At 40.2% G+C, this 19,238-nt stretch overlaps 2 protein-coding genes across 2 annotated transcripts; both read right to left on the bottom strand.

The window, feature by feature from the left end:
- Positions 1–90: 90 nt before the first annotated feature.
- LOC139949996 (membrane-spanning 4-domains subfamily A member 4A-like) lies at positions 91–19,197 on the bottom strand. Its single transcript, XM_071948614.1, has 8 exons — positions 18,754–19,197; positions 16,313–16,433; positions 12,652–12,843; positions 12,011–12,070; positions 10,261–10,386; positions 4,785–4,913; positions 3,804–3,876; positions 91–2,481 (listed from the first exon to the last, which is right to left on the bottom strand). Exons 2-8 carry the CDS (start codon positions 16,394–16,396, stop codon positions 2,327–2,329), a joined length of 819 nt encoding a protein of 272 aa, XP_071804715.1. The 5' UTR covers positions 16,397–16,433; positions 18,754–19,197; the 3' UTR covers positions 91–2,326.
- LOC139949994 (uncharacterized) lies at positions 5,445–6,786 on the bottom strand. The gene has a single exon (XM_071948612.1). It carries the CDS (start codon positions 6,721–6,723, stop codon positions 5,539–5,541), a length of 1,185 nt encoding a protein of 394 aa, XP_071804713.1. The 5' UTR covers positions 6,724–6,786; the 3' UTR covers positions 5,445–5,538.
- Positions 19,198–19,238: the final 41 nt, after the last annotated feature.

The raw sequence follows: 19,238 nt of genomic DNA, 5'->3' as shown, positions 1-19,238 counted from the left end.
ACAAAAAGGTAATAATATTATTAGATGTTGTATGTATACTTCCCAAAAGAGAGGGTGAAAAAATAATAATAAGAATTTACTCATGAAGAAAACAATGTTAACCGACTTTTATTACATTCTAGATAGGCACACTGAGGAAATAAATGATATTTTCTATGCCTTAGTATTCAATTCAAGAAAGCATGGCAGTATTTAAATGGTGTATTTCAGTTCTCGAAAATCAGAAGATGAAATTCTTAGCTGCAGTTTCAATAATTGGCTTAGATTAGTACTTAATACAATCTGTACATAATCAATTATTTATCGGTAGGGCTACCACATGATAAAATATATTTGGATAGATAACTCTCGCTCTACATAAAAAAAAATATATATAATACAAACATAAAATACAAAAATATATCCATGTTAATACTTAAATTTTTGCTTTAGGGAAAAACCCTTAAAAAATGCAAAACCACACAGTCCAAACATTTAAACTACTACCAACTCATTGTCTAGCAATTTGTTTAGTAAATTAAAAATAGGATTAACTTTAGACGGGTTGGGTCAAAAGGGGTGGGTGAGGCAGAATGTGTTGGAGCAAGGAAACAGCTACCAATTGTATCAAGTTCAGACAAGGTGGGCGTAGAGGCGGATAGGGATGCGTGGGGGGGGGGGGGTTGGCAGCTGTGCGCACAACCTACTACTGTTTGGAATAAAAGTTACAATTTAGTGTGATCAATTTGATCTCAACCACGTGACCTTTTGGAGCCTTACAGTAGTGAATAACCAAAGAGGTATACATCCCATTCCCATTATGGTTCCAATCCTACTTTGGACTGCAGCATATTCCAAGTGGGTTGGGTTTTTGATTGAGTTTTTCCGATGAATAAGGAAATCGAGTCATATGATTATAAATAGGTTTCAATTGTGTAAAAAAACAATCATTTTGTATGCCCTTATCCACAGCTTTTCTGAGAGATTTGCGAAAAGCCCTTTTACGTAATCACTCTCAAAATGTAATATGTAGATAAAGCCGCTTTGTTGCAGCGTGGATGTATAACAAATCAAACTCCCACAAATGACGTCAGCGGCATTGTCCTTTGACGCCCGCTTTCAACGGCAGAAGTGTTTTTAGTTTTTTCAAAAAAACTTTAGGTAGGGGCCTGATCTTTTAATCGATAATTACGAAAAGTTCAGAAGTGTACACATATCAAAATTACATTAAAATGGTGAACAAGTGCATTATAAACAAGTTACAATACCATTTCTGTTGAAAACATTCCGCTCAGTTTAATGGCCCGATGTTTTAACCATACCAGAGTTTTCTCGAAGGCTAAATAGATAAAAAAAACTCACAGAAAAGGGATGCAGGGGATGGTCAAGAGGATGACAACTGGGAGTAGGGGGAAGGGGGAAGACTGGTTTACCACGGGTTGGGCACACAAAAGGTAAAGTCACCAAGTAAGGCATGACTGTTAATATTTGTTGTGATGTTGTCACTACATAGGTTGCATTACTATCGGTTCTTTTGGTAGGTAAATGCAACAGCTAATTCTTTCTAACATATAGGGCCTTTTTAGTAAAGCGACCAATTCTAATCAAACAAATTGCTTAGAAAACCTGCACATCCTACTACTACTATTTAGAGCATGAGCAATATCATAAAATAAATTTGTTAAAGATCTGCTTAAAATAAATTTTTTTATGTAAAAAATATATACCATCATCTTATAGTGTGCAATTCAAAAAAGTACAAAAATATAAGAGATATATATCAATGGCAGCAGCATTAACACCAGGGGATAATTTCACAAAGAGCTGAATAAAAGTCTATAAAAGTGCTAACTCCCAAACTGGTGACCACCACTACTCTGCTTTAAATGGCAACTCATTTAATGAATATTGTGCATTTATAAACAAGGCATTATTAATAAAAAAAACTGAGTACTGAGCAAGGGAAGTGTCGTCAAAAAGCTACATTATACCAATACCACTATACCAGGGAAAGTCTCATCACAAACCTCTAAAGTAAGACAAGAACTAAGCCCGAATACATGGAGCTTAGCACAAAATAATTATGCTCAACAGAATAAGGTTACTAGCCAAGCAACCATGACACAAGTACAATTTATGACTGGTTTCCTGCTCATTAATTCTGCTTAGCAGAACAATGTTAAGCAACATCCTCTGCTAAAGCAACTCTATGAATTTGGACCCTTGTGTACATGGTTTGCTAATGTAGCATGTTAAAAAAAACCGTTAGGAAAGGTATCTCCATCACAAAAAATTAATATATATGTTGATCTGGATCAATACAATTCAAGGCAGGTGTCTTCAAGACTTACTTGGGCGTAGGCTGTTCCTGGAGTTGAGGTTGAAACTGCCCCTGGGGAAGAGGTTGAAACTGCTGCCCCTGGGGAAGAGGTTGAAACTGCCCCTGGGGCTGGTAGGTCTGGCCAGGCTGCAAGACAACCTGGTTTGGGTAGGCCACAGTAGCTACAAATAAAACAACAGAAAGAAAAGAAAAAACAAAACTCATTATGACAAAAGAGACTTCTTCTATGGCCACTCTACTCAATGAACAGCACATACTAAAAAAAATAACAATGACGACTTTGATGAACATAAAAACTAGATAGGCATAGTTTGTGTCCAGTATTGACGGCAAAAGGTATTTACAGCTGGGCCCACTTTCATGGCTCTGCTTGCCACCAAATTCTGCGCTTTCCATCACCATTCTCCGCTTACATTCAAGCGCCAAATTAGTCTGCCCTAGCTGTGTTAGCGTAGAATGTCGTACACATGGGCAAAAGCCAAATTTCCTCGCTAACCCATGAACTATTCGCTTGACCTAAGCACAGAATTCCCTGCTTCGCAAGCACTGATTCTTTGGTTACAGTAAGCAGAGCCATGAAATTGGGCCCAGATGTCTGCAATACTGTGTGTCTCAAAAAAACTATACACCTTTTTAAACGACTGCCGAATAAAAAGTAAATGATTCTGTAGGGAAAGGTTTATGTGTACGCAAAGCTTAGGGATTGAACTTTGATATGGCACCAATAACTGCGAAAATATTTTTTGATAGGGTGAGCACTGCTCTTCCCTTTGTGAGAGGTAGTCCTTTGTAGCTTACAAGACGTCGGTTACTTCAGGTCAATGGGTAACCTGAAGAATAAATAGCCAACATCTTTGACATTCCTTCTTTCAACAACCCATATCTGAATAATCAATTTACTTAATTCCCGTTTGGTTATTAAGAAAAACAAATGAAATGTTCAACTCCTCTTACAATAACTGAAATGTGAGGGTGAATGTTTTTATTCAAAGTGACAGATGTGAACAAAAACAGTTTGTAACATGGAAATTGCAACATGTAGGGGGCCTACCATCACCCAATCCTGACTCCTATGAACACACCACTGAGAAAGTTAAAATACTAAAAGAAAAAAATGCAATTCCTGTTTACTCATGCATAAAACAAATGGTTTAATAAACCATAAAATAATTCATTCAGCAAACACAAACTGAGTGCAATTGATCATCATATCACCATCAAATTTGTAAGCTCACAAAAGGCTAATTCATGCGCAGCCTAATTTTCATACCCTCACATAAGTGACCAGTGCTCACCCAGGCATACATTATTTTTGCATTTTTTTGTGTCATATAAAAGTTGAGACCATAAGCTATCCATAAATCCAAACCGTTTCCCCCAGAATCGTATATTTTTCATTCTGCAGCCATTTCAAAATTGTATAGTCTTTTTTGAGACACCCTGTAGATGGATTTGAGTGTAAACTTCATGCATGGACACTTACCACCAGAGTTGATGTACACACCCTGTGGGGGAGCTCCAACCACCATTTGTTGTGGGTAGGTTTGGTAAGTCACCTGTGACAAGGAATTAACAAAACATATCATCTATACCAAACGATAACAATAAGTCAAGAAGAACATTCACAATGTTAATTAGAATGTGGGACCTTCCATTTAGAAAGTAAAGTTTACAGAGGCTCTATAATCCAGGCCAAAGTTAAAAATTAATTATTTGTTCGCATAGAATCTAGCTATATGTCAATGCACTAAGCATTCTGCTCAGGGGTGATGGGGCCAACCATATCTCCACGAAATCACATAATGCTGGGTACGTACAGGACTTGTGTAAGCACAGAAAGTCCTTCAGGGCCAAAAAGTGTAGTTTGAAATTCTTGCTGGAATCCTGCTGGAAACCCAGCGAGGATCCATTAGGAATCCCGCCGGGAATCATGGCAAAGTATTTTATAGGGATATCATAGCAGACAATGACAATAAGTTCTTCAGTAGAGACCTTCACAATTGTCTGGACTATAATTGTTATATAGCGCATCCGCATCAGTGCGCTTTACATTAGTGCCCTGGTCATAGGGCCAATAACATCCCTGTAATGTTTCTCAGCTCCCTTGTGAGTATATATACAGCCCTGAGCTGCCTGATGGAAGGCGCTTGTGACTTTTCATACACAATATCAACCTCTACCCTCGCAGGTTCCCATTTATACCATTTATAACCCTGGGTGAAGAGAAGCAATTATAGTAAAGTGTCTTGCTCAAGGACACAAGTGTCATGACCGGGACTGAATCACCGGGACCGGGATTGACTCTGGTGAATCAGCACAAGAACTTGAATTTGATGCTCTTAACTACTCGGCCACGACACTCGGCCACGACACTTGGCCACGACACTCTACATTTCCAAAGTCGCTGTTGACCGATCACCTCGACTTTGACACTAGTCACATATAGGCATGTGTAAAATCTTACCACGGTCTGAGGAGCGGAGTTGCCATTATATTGGAGGCCACAACAAGTTAAACTGGCTCCCACAATAGAGATGACAAACTCTGCAATGGCTATCACCAGGAGGCACCCATCAATTCCAAGCTGTGCACCCTAAAATGACATCATTTTATTACTTCAAAACATCAGATCAAAAGTACTTTGTCTAGCATTCAATCACATCGAGTTGAGTGCCTAAACATAACTGGGCAACAGAGGGCGCCATTACTTTGCTGCATATTCTACCCATGTGAGATTGCCCACATTTCCCCCATGATGGGCCCTTACATATTATGTCCATATAGGATTGGCCAAATTTACCGCCAACGGGCCATACAATTTCAAATTATGTTGAGGTACTTACCTGACATATAATTGGAACTATATGAAGCCATAGGAGGAGAGACTCACCCTGTATTATGTTCCATTTAATACGGTCTGAACCACCCTTTAAATAAAATGGAAAGTTCCTCCATTCATAAAAATGCAAATGAGCCCATGCCCCAGCACATAAATACCTCTCCAAACCATTGAAGCATGTCTCTTTGTAGGTAAGTGAAGGTAAGTAGCTGGCTGAGGTAGACTCATGGGTGGGCAAGAAGAAGATAATCTGAGATGCAGAGGGAGGGTGAGTCTCTCCTCCTACGGCTTCATATAATTCCAATTATATGTCAGGTAAGTACCTTAACATAATTTGAAATTATATTTCAGCCTAGTCGTCAGACTCACCCTGTATATTTCAACGCTTGACCGAAGCCAGGACAGCTGTCTGGAACTCCGATGTTGTAACATCTCTCCTGTAAAACCTTGTAAAGGTGGACTCTGATGACCAATCTGCAGCTTTCAGGATCTGTGCTGTAGATACCTCTGCTCGAGCAGCTGCCGAGGTGGTTGCTCCCCTAGTAGAATGTGCCCGATAATGAGACACATCTATACCAGATGAAGCCATGATGGTTCTCAACCACCGTGCGATAGTAGCGGACACCACAGCATGAACAGGTTTCACAAATGACAAGAACAGACTGGTAAGTTTGTCCTTACCCTGTCCTCGGGCAGGCTTTGTCCTCTGAAGATATACTTCCAAGGCTTTCACCACACAGAGTTTACTGTCGGGGGGATAATGTGTTAAAGTCACTTTCTTGGCAGTCTTGCTGGCTGCAAAGCACTTCGTTGGTTTCACCAGGGTAAACACAAAAGCTGTTTTTGTTTTTTGCATAAACTGCAAGTCCAAAGCGATTAAGGAAGAACAGCGTCCCGCCGTAACAAGTGCAACCAGCATAGCTGTTTTCAAGGTCAGAAGCCTTAAACTTAGCTCTCTATTCCGTGGGAGTGAAAGGATGTACCGTAGGACCTTCCCGGTATCCCATGTTGTACAATATTTAGGCTGCGGTGGACGAATGTTGAAGATTCCTTTGAAAAATCTTGAAACCAGGGAGTGTTGACCAACCGGAGCTCCTTCCACCGGAACATGAGCTGAAGAAATTGCTGATCTATAAACATTGATCGTTCGATATTGTAGTCCTTGCTGGAACAGACTGTGCAAGAACTCGAGGATGTCAGCTAGAGGTGCTCGAACAGGATCAACTTGTCGTTGAACACACCAGCGACTCCATCGGTTCCATGCTGAATTGAACTGGGCATTAGTGCCATGGAGCCAGGATGATAAGATGACGGAGGACACTTGCTGCGAAATACCTCTTGCTGATAAGGATTGCCCGATAGCTTCCATGCGGCTAACTGCAAGGTTTTCCACATTGGATGATATTGGTTGTTGTGACACAACCTCAGTAGCTCCAATTGACGAGGCAATAAGACTGGAGTTCTCACTGTGAGTTCTAACAGACGTGGGTACCAGGGTTGCGTTTTCCACACAGGGGCTATCAGAAGAACTGTGGCCTCTTCTGCAAGGACCTTTTGAAGACATCTTGCGAGAAGTGCAAATGGTGGAAACAAGTAAACCTCTAGGTTTCCCCAGTTGATGGTGAATGCGTCCACTCTCCAGGCTAGAGGGTCGGGTAGCCATGACACGAATTGTGGAAGTTGTGTGTTGAGGCGGGATGCAAACAGATCTATTGACGGGCAGACACCCATCACCCGTGTCACTTTTCTGAAGACTTCGGGAAGAAGGTGCCATTCTGTTCTGTCGTTGAACATGCGAGACAGTTTGTCGGCTTCCGTGTTTTCTACCCCTGGCAGATATTCTGCTGTTAGTGTCATGTGTTTGGCTAAACACCATGTCCAAATCTGTACTGCTAGGCTTGATAGCTCGTGAGAGTGAGTGCCCCCTTTGTGATTGATATACGACAGGGCTGTCATGTTGTCTACCTGCACCCGGATGTGGATGTCCCGTCTCTGACTCACTAAGGACTTGAGGGCATAAAACACTGCCAGCAATTCGAGATGGTTGATGTGTAGAGATTGTTCCTGTAACGACCATCTGCCCTTGCACTGCAGCTTCCCTAGGCAGGCACCCCAACCCTGGAGTGATGCGTCTGTCTGAATTGTCAGATCTGGAGTTGGGTTGAAAAGGGTTTGACCATTCCACACTCTGATGCAGCTTATCCAAGTTTCCAATTCCACTCGAGAGGCCGGGGAAAGTATCAACTCGGACTCGTACGAGTTTTCTCTGTGTAGGGCAATCACCTTGTCCTGTTGTAGGCTTCGGTAGAACAGCGGTGCCGGAAAGACTGCCTGAATGCTCGAGGATAGGCGGCCGAGTAGTCGTGCAAGATCCCTCACCGTCAACTTTTTTGCTTGAAGAATGCTTAGGCAATGTTCTACAATCTTGTTTACTTTCTCCCCTGGCAGGGCCAAAGTCATTGTAGATGAATTGATGAGGAAACCAAGGTAAGTTAACTGGTGTGATGGGACAAAATGAGACTTGTCGTGATTTATCAAGAAACCCAACTTCTGAAGTAGGTTGGCGGTTATGTTCAAGTTTTCCTTGCATTCCTCTGATGTTTTGCCTAGAATGAGCATGTCGTCTAGGTAAAACACACATCGAATTCCCCTCTGGCGTAGATGTGCAGCGACTGGTTTGAGAACTTTCGTAAACGTTCTTGGAGCGCTTGATAGGCCGAAGGGGAGACAAGCAAACTGAAACAGACTGTCTTGCCAACGGAAACGGAGGTATTTGCGATGTTCCATGTGAATAGGAACCATGAGGTAGGCGTCCTTTAGGTCGATTGAGCCCAAGAAGTCGTCTTGATTTAACAAATCCTTTACTAGATTTATTCCTTCCATCTTGAAGTGTTGATAAAGCACAAACTTGTTTAGCGGACAAAGATTTATGATCGGCCGAAGCTCTCCTGATTTCTTTGGAATTAAAAACAGAGAGGAAATGAATTGGCCCTCCACTGGAACTTCCAGTGTGATGGCTTTTTTCTTCAATAACATTTGAACTTCTGCTTGCACTAACTCTACTTGAGGTGCGAAGTCCATACGATTGGCAGGTACTCTTTCCTGCAACTGAAACGGTGGACTTATAAATTCTATCTTGTGGCCACAAACTGAATGGAGAATCCAGCTGTCTTGCGTAAGAGTTCTCCAGTGTTGAACAAAAAATACGAGACGACCTGTCTGAGGAAACTGATCTACTTTTTTGATTTGTCATCAGCATTCCGGTTGCCCTTGAATGTGTTGCTACGGGTAGACCATGATGACCTTCCATTCCCATAACTGGTGGAATTGTTGAATGATCGGCCACCTCGAAAAGTACGACCTCCTCTGAATTTTCTCGCGACTGCTGAAGAGTAAGGAGAAAATCTACTCTTTTTTGAAGAAAGAGATGTCGATCCCGAGGTTCCCTTGACGACCTTTGAGGCTAATTTATTAGCCTTTTCTGCCTCCTCTATATCTTTAAAGAGATTACCACCGAAGAAGAAATCCATCGAGGGTGCTTTCTTTTTCAAAGAGTCGAAACGCTTGTCGAGTAGATCGTCAAAGGCATGTTGGCGAGCTACGGCAAGGCTCTGGCTAGCTGATCCCAGCAAGATAAGCGCAGAAGTAACATGTTCCTTCACCATGGTAGCATCGATAGTGTCAGGGCACAAGGGGTCCGCTAGAGCATAAAAAAGATGAACCAAGGGGAGGGCAGACTTGAGAACATGGCCATGAGAATCTTTAAGGCGGTCATCTTGTGACACCAAGGAGGATCGAGCTTCTTTAAAGGAAGACTTTACCTGGCTAGGAAGTTCTGGAGCTTTGAAGAATTTTTCTTGCTCTGTAGGGATGAGATTATTTGAAAGTTCTTCGTTAATCTCCTCATGTCCAAGCTTGTTGGTGCGAAGTTGTTCCCACCAAGAAAGAACCTTGTCAGTCACTGGAGTACCGATTGATTTGCAATGCGGGTTGCGGAAGCCATGACTGTCGGATCCGGACGTACCCGAGGCCGAAGCCCCATCGGTATCGGTGATAAAACGATCGGCGGCGTCGGAGTTTGCGGCAGAAACATCGTGACTAACCTGGTCAATAACTCCAGATTCCCAAGCGACGGGGTTCGGAAGAGCTAGGGAAGATGCAGGAGAAGCAGCGGGGTACTGCTGTCGCTGATTTTGTGGCCATTGGGCTGTCATAGGTTGTCCATATTGTCCGAACATTAACGGATTCATCCCACCGTAAAACGGGTACATGGGCGGCGCCATGTTGGTATACTGCCCTCTAGCGTCAGCAGGAAAATTCCACTGTTGTTGAGCGGTCCCTGCCGTGATGATTCCGGTTGGAGGGGCAACCCAATGCGAGGTAAAACCCGTACCGGTGTTTGCAACAAACTGTGCCTGTGGAACTCGAGAAACTCTCGGGGCCATGGACGGAGAATGCCGTTGGGAAGAAGGGCAAGGCGACGTTTTCTCTGGCTCAAGGTTCTGTAACTGTGCCTTTGCACGTTCTCCTCCCGCCCAAGGCAAGGCGGGGTCGGTTTCTTTACTTCGCTCGTCGACCCAAGGCGAGGTCGGAGCAGAAGAAATTGTAGCAGGTTTCTTGTTTTTCTCCCCAGCAGCAGGCGGAGGAGCCGTCTTACTGGATGTTTTTGTTTTCTTGGTCGTAGAAGACATGATGCACAGGAAACGTTGTCAAAACTCCGTTGTTAAATGTAGTAAGAAGTAGTAAGGTAACGTACGTAAAACTATAAGGACTAGGAGTGCGTGAATAACACGTGCGCGCAGACCATACCACTAAGAACAAAGACATGCTTCAATGGTTTGGAGAGGTATTTATGTGCTGGGGCATGGGCTCATTTGCATTTTTATGAATGGAGAAACTTTCCATTTTATTTAAAGGGTGGTTCAGACCGTATTAAATGGAACATAATACAGGGTGAGTCTGACGACTAGGCTGAAATATAATTGGCCTGCGGATCCTTCCTGTCACATTTCTTTGAGCCTGGCACAAAAATGTGGGGCCCCCCCCCCTTCCCGTAAAAATAATAATTAATCCGTGCAGGCCAAGAGTAGCTTTAACTTACCGATGGTGAGCAGAAATAGTAAGAACAGGATCTAAATCTGTCATACGGTATAGCCACTCCAGCAACATACGCAACACCAAAGGCTGCCAGAGTGCTTAAGATGGACATCACCATGTACCCAATGATCTGAAGAATAATAATTATCATGTTTAGTACTAAGTTCGTTTACAATGATCATAATAACACTGGGCACTTATATATAGCGCTTCAATTAAAGAAAAGTTAAAGACAGTGGACACTAATGGTAATTGTCTTCTCACTTAGTGTGTATAAACATATGCATAAAATAACAAACCTGTGAAAATTTGAGCTTGATTGGTCGTTAGAGTTGCGAGATAACCATGAAAGAAAAAACACCCTTGTCACGCGAGGTTGTGTGCTTTAAGATGCTTGATTTCGAGACCTCAAATTCTAAACTTGAGGTTTCAAAATCAAATTCGTGGAAAATTACTTCTTTCTCAAAAACTGTGTCACTCCAAAAGGAAGCCGTTTCCCACAATGTTTTATACTTTCAATCTCTCCCCAATACTTGTTACCAAGTAAGGTTTTATGCTAAAAACTATTTTGAGTAATTACCAATAGTGTCCACTGCCTTGATAATAAACCGGTGAGTTTTCAGCAGATGTTTGAAAATGTTTGGAGCAGTTCTGATGTTGTCGGAAAGTTGTTCCAGAGAAGAGGGTGAAGAATATGAGAATAGCCATATGACTTTAATTCATTCATTCATTTGTTTTTTATTCCAACTTGGAACACACCCCTTAACCCCGGGGAGGGTTACAACAACATTTTTAAACCTGAATTATTTCAATATACGTTGGTAGGAGAAACAAAAGTCCACAGAGGTAATCAGACATTATGTTTTTCTTTTAAGTTCATAAACAAAAAGACGAATTTGGCAACACAATTAATAATAGATTCATCTGAAGAACTCATAAGAAATTCAAATTTTTCACTGTTAGTAAACAGCTGAAAATGTGCATTATTTCCACTCACAAAGTTTAATAGTGTGAGTGATGTATGGGATTATAGTTGAGAGGTAGAGCTGGGATGGAGGGTACAATGAGGTACATATGGATGAAGGAACTGTTACGGTGCGGATTGGTGGAGAGAATTTTATGTCGGTAGGATGAGTTTGAATTCAATGGGTTCGGAGACGGGTAGGCCTAACCAAAAAAGTAAACGAAGTACTGGGGTGATATGCATAATTTCAACAGACATTTACATAAAAAGTTGATAATAACAATAATAATAATATATCAAAGTCTTATATAGCGCACATCTACATGTACCAAACAAGGTACTCAAGGCGCTGAGTATATATACAAACTTTCTGAAAGATAGGTTATTGCAGTGATGGATTCTGAGACCCAAATATGTAGCACTTACATGGGTTTTACAAGGTGCTATGGCACATTCAGCAGCCACAACCGGGAACACCGGGGCGAACCCCTTTTCTTTTCGATAAGTGCACTGGGTTCTTTTACATGCGTTACACAACAAATGGGACCAACAAGCATTAGTCAAAAAAGAGGTGAAAGCGGCAAATTTAAATTTATGCAAATTACGCATACTTCCCTGCTTCCTTTCTTCTCCTTTTTTGATATGATGTTTGGAAGGTTTTCACGAGACATTTGCAAAAAAATATATATAAAAAAAATTGTACTTTAAGTGCGTGTTTAATCATCGAGCGCAAAAGAGTCAGACTACTTTTTCATGCGTGATTACTCTACATGAAGCTGATTATACTCACCATACATGAGTTTCTTTTATGTCCACCTGCAATGCCCAAGATTCCGGCCACGAGAAAAAGCTGTTGAATGAAGAGAACATGTAGAAACAATCACTAAGAAATGAAACGTTTATCAGTAGTGTCACTTTAATGGGAGACTTATGGGACGCTTGGGGGCAGCAGACTTATCAGGTAAAATCCATTGTTCTCGGTAATGTGCGCGTGCTACGAACTAGGTACACAATGGAAATTTACCTGATAAGTCTGCTGCCACCTAGTTTTCAAAAGTCCCCCATTGGGTATCTATGGCATGGCTTGAAAGTTACACTGGACTGACAGAAAAATAAGCTTAAAGGCACTGAACACTATTTGTAAATTACTCAAAGTAATTGTTCGCATAAAAACTTACTTAGTAACAAGCAATGAAGAGCTGTTGATATTATAAAACAGTGAGAAACAGCTTCCTCTGACAAATTGGTGCACCATGTTAGTTCTACTTTTAAAACATCTTTCTGTTAACATTTCCAAAAAACCTGTTAACGATGTTTTCATAGACCAACTCGCCCGATCCAAGGCAGCAAATAGTCCCTATAAGTGCAATTTTCCGCCTAAAATGCAAGAACTTCAAACTACTCATATTTAGGCCTGTTGTATGTACTTACACTTAAGCCACACCAGATCGGAGTGCCAATGTAGTATAGCCAAGATTTCGCAAAGATGGCGGCTATGCCGAACCCCACAGCCAAGATTGCCAAGATGGTTTGTAAGTAACCAGTAACCCGTATGCCCCTCCAGCACCAGTTACCTCGCTGGTTCCCGGCACCGACAGCATTTAATGCTGGTTGCAGTGTTACCTGATTATGAATTAGAAGATTAACTTGAGTGAAACTAATAATAATTAATAGACATAAGGTGTTTGTGAACATACAAATAAATAATAATAATAAATATTTATAAACAGAAAACTATCACAAAAGTTTTTAATGAACATGATGTACATAATACAGAGCAACATAGATGTCAAGAAGGCCAACTCTGAATAAACAATATTAAAAAGTAAATAATATATATGTATATTGACTGCACATGTTACTGTCAATACCCAAACTTAACCTTTATCTGATACTGACTCTTTTACCAAAATATTCCAAGGTCAAAAAGTCAGTTCATCAAGCAAACTAAACCTCCATATCAAGAAACAAGTCTTATAAAATAGTACAAACAGCAACGGCTACCCCTCATCTATCAAGGAGCAGCCATCGATTTCACCAAACTTTTCCTAACTTGGTAATAAACTTAGGACGAGTTAAATTTTGAATCTGAAGACGCTTGGACGCAATGAACCCATCCCAAGTTAGGGCGAGGTTAGGATGAGTTACTCCTCTCAACTCGAGATAGGATCAATCCTAGTGTTTCATGAAATCGGGTGCAGGACTCACAAGTTAGCAGAGAGGTTTCTAAGTGTACAGTCGACAACAGATACAGATATGGATATGATAACCCTATCTGTTCACGTCAGCCGCGTGCCGTTGGATTTTGTTTCCCAAAGAGGGTGCTCGCATTCATCGTGAGTGTTCTTCTGACAATCATGACCGATAGAAACCCTGTGTTTTATACACTGCATTTACTCACCATTTTGCTTGCAAATGACTCACAATTTTCTATCTATATCATGCACGATCCCAGTGAAAGCAATTCCCTGGAAAATGCTTTTTGATCTGGGACAAAACGACAACTAAAAGTCTGCAAAAGTCTGCAAAACAGTACAGAACCTTACAGAAATTATGAGGGGAAAAAACAGAAAAAGTCCCTTGAAATAATAAAATAATAAAAATAATAATAAGACTTGTAATGCGCACATATCAACCCTGCTGGGTGTTCAAGGCGCAGTAAAAAAAAACACCAAAAAACCAAAAACACAACACAAAGAAAAACAGACGCAACAAAATTAATCCTCAAAAACCTGTGAAAATTTAGGCTCAATCGGTCATTGGAGCCGGGAGAAAATAACGGGGAAACCAACTCTTGTTTCTGCACGCTTAGCCGTGTCATGACATGCGTTTAAAATAAATCCATTATTCACGATATCGAGAATTGATAACTGTTTTCATGTTGTCTAAAAAAGTAAAGCATTTCATGGAGTAATACTTCAAGGGAAGTCTTTCACCATTACCTTCTGTAAACCCTGTAAATCATTTGTAAATCTGTGAACTTTTAATTTTGGTTCTGTTCAAAAAGTGTCCAATGGCTTTAATTTATTTATTTTTTGGCATTGATGTCGTTTCACTTTTGTCTTTTGAGTCAGATGGCCGATGATCAGTCTCAAACTATTATCTCTTTATGTATTGGTAGATGACATAAAGTTCTTACACTTCCAGCAACTGTTTTGTGAGCAAAACCAATTCTATAATAATCTTTCGAAATTTACATTTTAAACTTTTTTTCCTGATATACAATCAATAAAAAAATACCAATTCTCTGGTTTATTCTCAGAATGTCCAATTTACGAAAAATATTGCATGTATGATGGGTCATGCTACATATACTCCCCAGGGAGCTGAGATGGTTTAAGGAGTGAATTAAGGCCCAGTGACCAGGGGTAATATTCTAAAGCGTTTTGAGACACCCGTAGGGAGTAAAAAAGCGCTATATATAAACTCAATATTATTATTACATGTATATAGGCTACATTGTACTTTTTTTTTTTTTTTTTGGGGGGGGGGGATAGTGTTTGCAGTGTGCAAGCAGGCATTATAAAACTTCCATGTGTGAGGCTGACCTTAAAAATACATCAACTTCCAACTGGTAAAAATAGGTGGCGATTGTAAAGCTATTTTGCATTTTGTGCAGTCAAGCTTGCATGGAGTCCTTATAGAAAATATTTGTATGACAAGCAGAGACTGGTACAAACTACCACTACTGCTGCTATAAAAATACAATCACGTAGGCCTGATCATTGTACACGACTCTGCATATAACGTTCCAGGAAATATTGAGTCACAACACCAATGACCTTGTGGATATTACTAGGTTGTCATCTTTTGTATTCTACTTTGTACAGGAACATTACAGAATGGGTAGAAAAAAACTTGTCTAAGATTAAAAGATTTACATAAAATGATAGTAAAAAACATCCCTTAAAAAATTTCTGCCTGAGTTGACATATTATTTGATGTGAATAAAAATAAACTAATTTTCCATTTGGAGTTAATCATATATTTTTTTTTAATGCATCAAGTGCAAAATGTGTAATCGGTTTTTCACAATTTTCTCTTGAACCAGATGGCCAATTGGTGATGACTCAAAATAAGTGTTAGCATAAAAACTTACTTGGTAACGAGCAATGGAGAGCTGTTGATAGTATTAAACATTTTGTTAGAAAAAGGTCCCTCTGAAGTACTGTAGTTTTTGAGAAAGAAGTAATTTCTCACAAAAATATTTGAATTTGAGACCTCAAAATTAGACTTGAGGTATCGAAATCAAGCAATTGAAAATATGAAAGCACAACTTGTGCAACAAGAGCGTTTTTTCTACCATTATTCTCCTATCGTGCAACTTTGACGACCAATTGAGCTCAAATTTTCACAGGTTTTTATTTTATTTTTTGCACATGTTGAGATACACCTAGTGAGAAGACTAATCTTTGACAATTACAAATAGTGTCTATATAGTGTCTTTAAAGGCACTGGACACTATTGGTCATTACTTAAAATAATTGTCGCCATAAAACTTACTTGGTAACAAGCAATGGAGAGCTGTTGATAGTATGAAACATTACAGCATAATGTTTGCCACAGGGGCAATATAACGAACTTCATGCTGAAAGGATTTGTGTCACTGATGTAGTAGTCGAGGTGGCACGATTAACTGAGTAGTTGAATAACGCCAGTCGACTATAAGCAATCAACAGATGCAACTTTGACACTAGTTGCCCAGGCTTACCTAACAGCCTAAAACATATCTCTATACTTGTCTTTCAGAAACATCACGCTTGAAAAAGAACCCAGTGCACTTATCAAAAAGAGGGGGGGGGGGGGGCTTACCCTGTTCTTGGTTTGGTTGGCAGCATATTGCGCCACAGCATCTTAATAATGATAATTTGGGAGGCTAATCATCCTTACAGCTATGAGCTAAAATGCAAAGGCACGTCTACAACGTGTTCATTACATGGTGCCATGTTAAGTACAATGTAGTTCTCATAATTCAAACATACTCCTATGTAACTTGAAGGAAAGTATTGTATTTATATTATTACATAGTCAGGACCATCACTGAGTAATTACAGATGCACGCTAGATACATGCTTTTGGAGGATGAACTTACCACTGGTTGTTGTTGTACAATCGTTGTTTGCTGTTGGGGGTTGCCATGCTGGTAAGCCGGGGGTGGCTGTTGGGCAGGTTGCATTGTTGCAGATCACACAAAACTCCTATACAAGTTTAGGCTGTTTAAAACAGAAAATAATACGCTGTTAATGAATTGAAAAACAATTTAGGGTCGACATAAGAAAAATTTAGTCAAAGACCAGTCTTCTCACTTCGTGTTAACATATAGATAAAATAAAAAAACCTGTGTAAATTTGAGCTCCATTGGTCGTCGGAGTTGCGAGATAACTATGAAAGAAAAAACCTTGTCACACGCAGTTGTGTGCTTTCATATGCTTGATTTCGCACCTCAAATTCTAAACTTGAGGTCTCGAAGTCAAATTCTTGGAAAATTACTTCTTTCTCGAATACTACAATACTTCAGAGGGAGCCATTTCTCACAACGTTTAATACAATCACCCTCTCCCCATTACTCGTTACCAAGTAAGGTTTTATGCTGAAAATTATTTTGAGTAATTACCAATAGTGTCCACTGTCTTTAAGAATAAATAGCGATGCTCTACCAAATGAGCTGTTTAGCCCTTTCTTTAATCAGGGGTGTCTTGATAAGCCAGACAATCTTTCATTGCAACAGCCAGGGATCATACTCAAGTTTATGATACAACCTGGGATTGGGCAGGTTTGTTCTGTTGATTCGTACTACTTCTAGAACTATAGGGAACCGGTGTACAAACACCCAGAGAGACATAACTAGAATTGAAGCCACACACTGACATGCTGCGGTTTGTTCTCCAGCTATGGGAAACCTTAGAAAGGCGTCTACGAAATACAGAACTAAAATTATGCATTCACAGAGATGCCAAGTCCAGAGGCCAGCTATGCATGAGATTTTTCAAAGCTCACCACCACCTCCCCCCCCCCCCCCCGAAAAAAAAATTGCCAGTTTCAGAAGGCCTTTCGAAATCGCCACCCAACTTTTTTTTTTAAATTGCAGAAATTTAATTGTGGACAAAAAAGTGTGTTCCAAAATGCATCAAAAACCTCCTCAGAATAATTAAAACTCACATGAGGTACACAGGAGATGTTGATGGTTAATGTGGAGGTACGATTGTGTCAGGTAATTTCCTTCCCAAATAAAAAAATAAATCAACTAAAAATGATGTCCAAAATCCTCCGCTCAGTTTGTGTCTTCGCTAGTGGAGCGCATTTAACGAATTTGCTAAACGAATCGGGAAAAACTTCTGCGCAATAAGCATTTTGCGCTCTGCCGAATTTTAGCTGAATCTGCTAAGAGAGCAAAAGCGTGCGCAATCTGCAAATGTGCGCTCTGTTTGTACGGCAGCTCAAGTTGATGATTCTGATAAACTGCGTGCAATCTGAAGATTGTGCAAACATTGTAGATTGCGTTTTTTGTACACAAGAGCGCAATTTGGCAATGTATTGTCGTTAATTTTTTTTTTTCCCGGTCTTGCCCCAATGCGTGAGAAAATGGTTGCTGTGCTTGTGAGCGTGAGACAGAGCCCAAATGCGTGAGTCTCACGCCTAATGCGTGAGACTTGGTAGGTCTGCATTCAATCCAGACTTAAACTTGTTACTATAGGTAATTACTCAAAATAATTATTAGCAAAAAACCGTATAAAACATTGTGAGAAATTACTCCCTCTGAAGGAGTAATTTCCCACGAATTTGATTTTGAGACCTCAGATTTAGAATGTGAGGTCTCAAAATCAAGCATCTGAAAGTAATTTACCTCAATAAGATATCCCTTTTTGTAAAAATGAGTGAAAAAGTGGTGGCGCCATACGGAAAGTTATCCATAGTTTCTTTCATGGTTTGTTATTTAATGCATGCTTATGTTGAGATACACAAAGTGAGAAGACTGGTCTTTGACAATTACCAATAGTGTCCAAGTGTCTTTAAAACATTTTAGCCCGCCCCATCTCATGTAGCACCAAGTCATACCATTCAAGATCATCCCAGGTAGATAACGTTCAATTCTCAAATTAATTTTTCATAATAACTGTCATCCGTTTATACCTGTAGGTTCGGGCTCTGCATAATGAAGGCTAAATGAAGCCTTATAAAATGACCATCCAATTCACAGAAAAACTTACTGCAAAAGTCCTAGTAGCAAAGTTGTATAGAGCAGAGGTGAATGAAACGTACTCCCACGCAACACCATTGCCTCGCCTTCAGTTGAGGCATTTTTAGGGGAGTGGTTGCTACACACGTACATGAAAGCAGCAATGAGTTTTTACTGTTATTGAGTAGGTTCACTATTCTATAATGTAATAGTAATAGTACACTATAATTCTATTAAATCAACGAGTAAGCTTTCTTGCCCTATGGTATTAAGCCGACTGCAGGGACGTGTCCCGCGGTGCTAAACAAAATAATTCCAAAGCTATTATTATGTCCTATGATTTAGTAAATTCTTACCTGCATAGAAAGGTTTGCAAAATGTACCGAGAGAGCAACAGTCACTGTCCATCAAACGGCAGCAAAATGGAGGGTATACTAAAAATGTGCGAGTTCACTTCGTTTACTGCACGCACGGCACGCACGGCCGGCGGTCTCCACGCAGTATAAGCGGTTAGAGGAAAATGGCGCCCTCTTTTGAATTAACATGCACAACCGTACGGTCGCGCGTGGGTTATAATATCGCAGGACTCGGATTACTGCGGTATCAGATTGTAGTTCTTTTTTTCTTTTTTTCGAGTAAAAACAATCTAGTTAAAAATATCGGTGGAAATATTTCTGATAAAGGAAAGAGGAGCGGCTTTCTTTTCCCGACTGGACGAATTATTGCTGACAATGTCTAGCAACAGAGAAATTGCTATTTATCATGACAAAGTTTCATTCACATTAATGTTGGTTTTGTTCTTGAACAATTTCCAAATCACAAAAAGGTAATAATTATTAGA

Source organism: Asterias amurensis, chromosome 17 (genome assembly GCF_032118995.1).
Source record: "Asterias amurensis chromosome 17, ASM3211899v1".
Taxonomy (NCBI): domain Eukaryota; kingdom Metazoa; phylum Echinodermata; class Asteroidea; order Forcipulatida; family Asteriidae; genus Asterias; species Asterias amurensis.
Note: the sequence above shows the minus strand (reverse complement) of the source record. Positions and strands in the feature narration are given on the sequence as shown.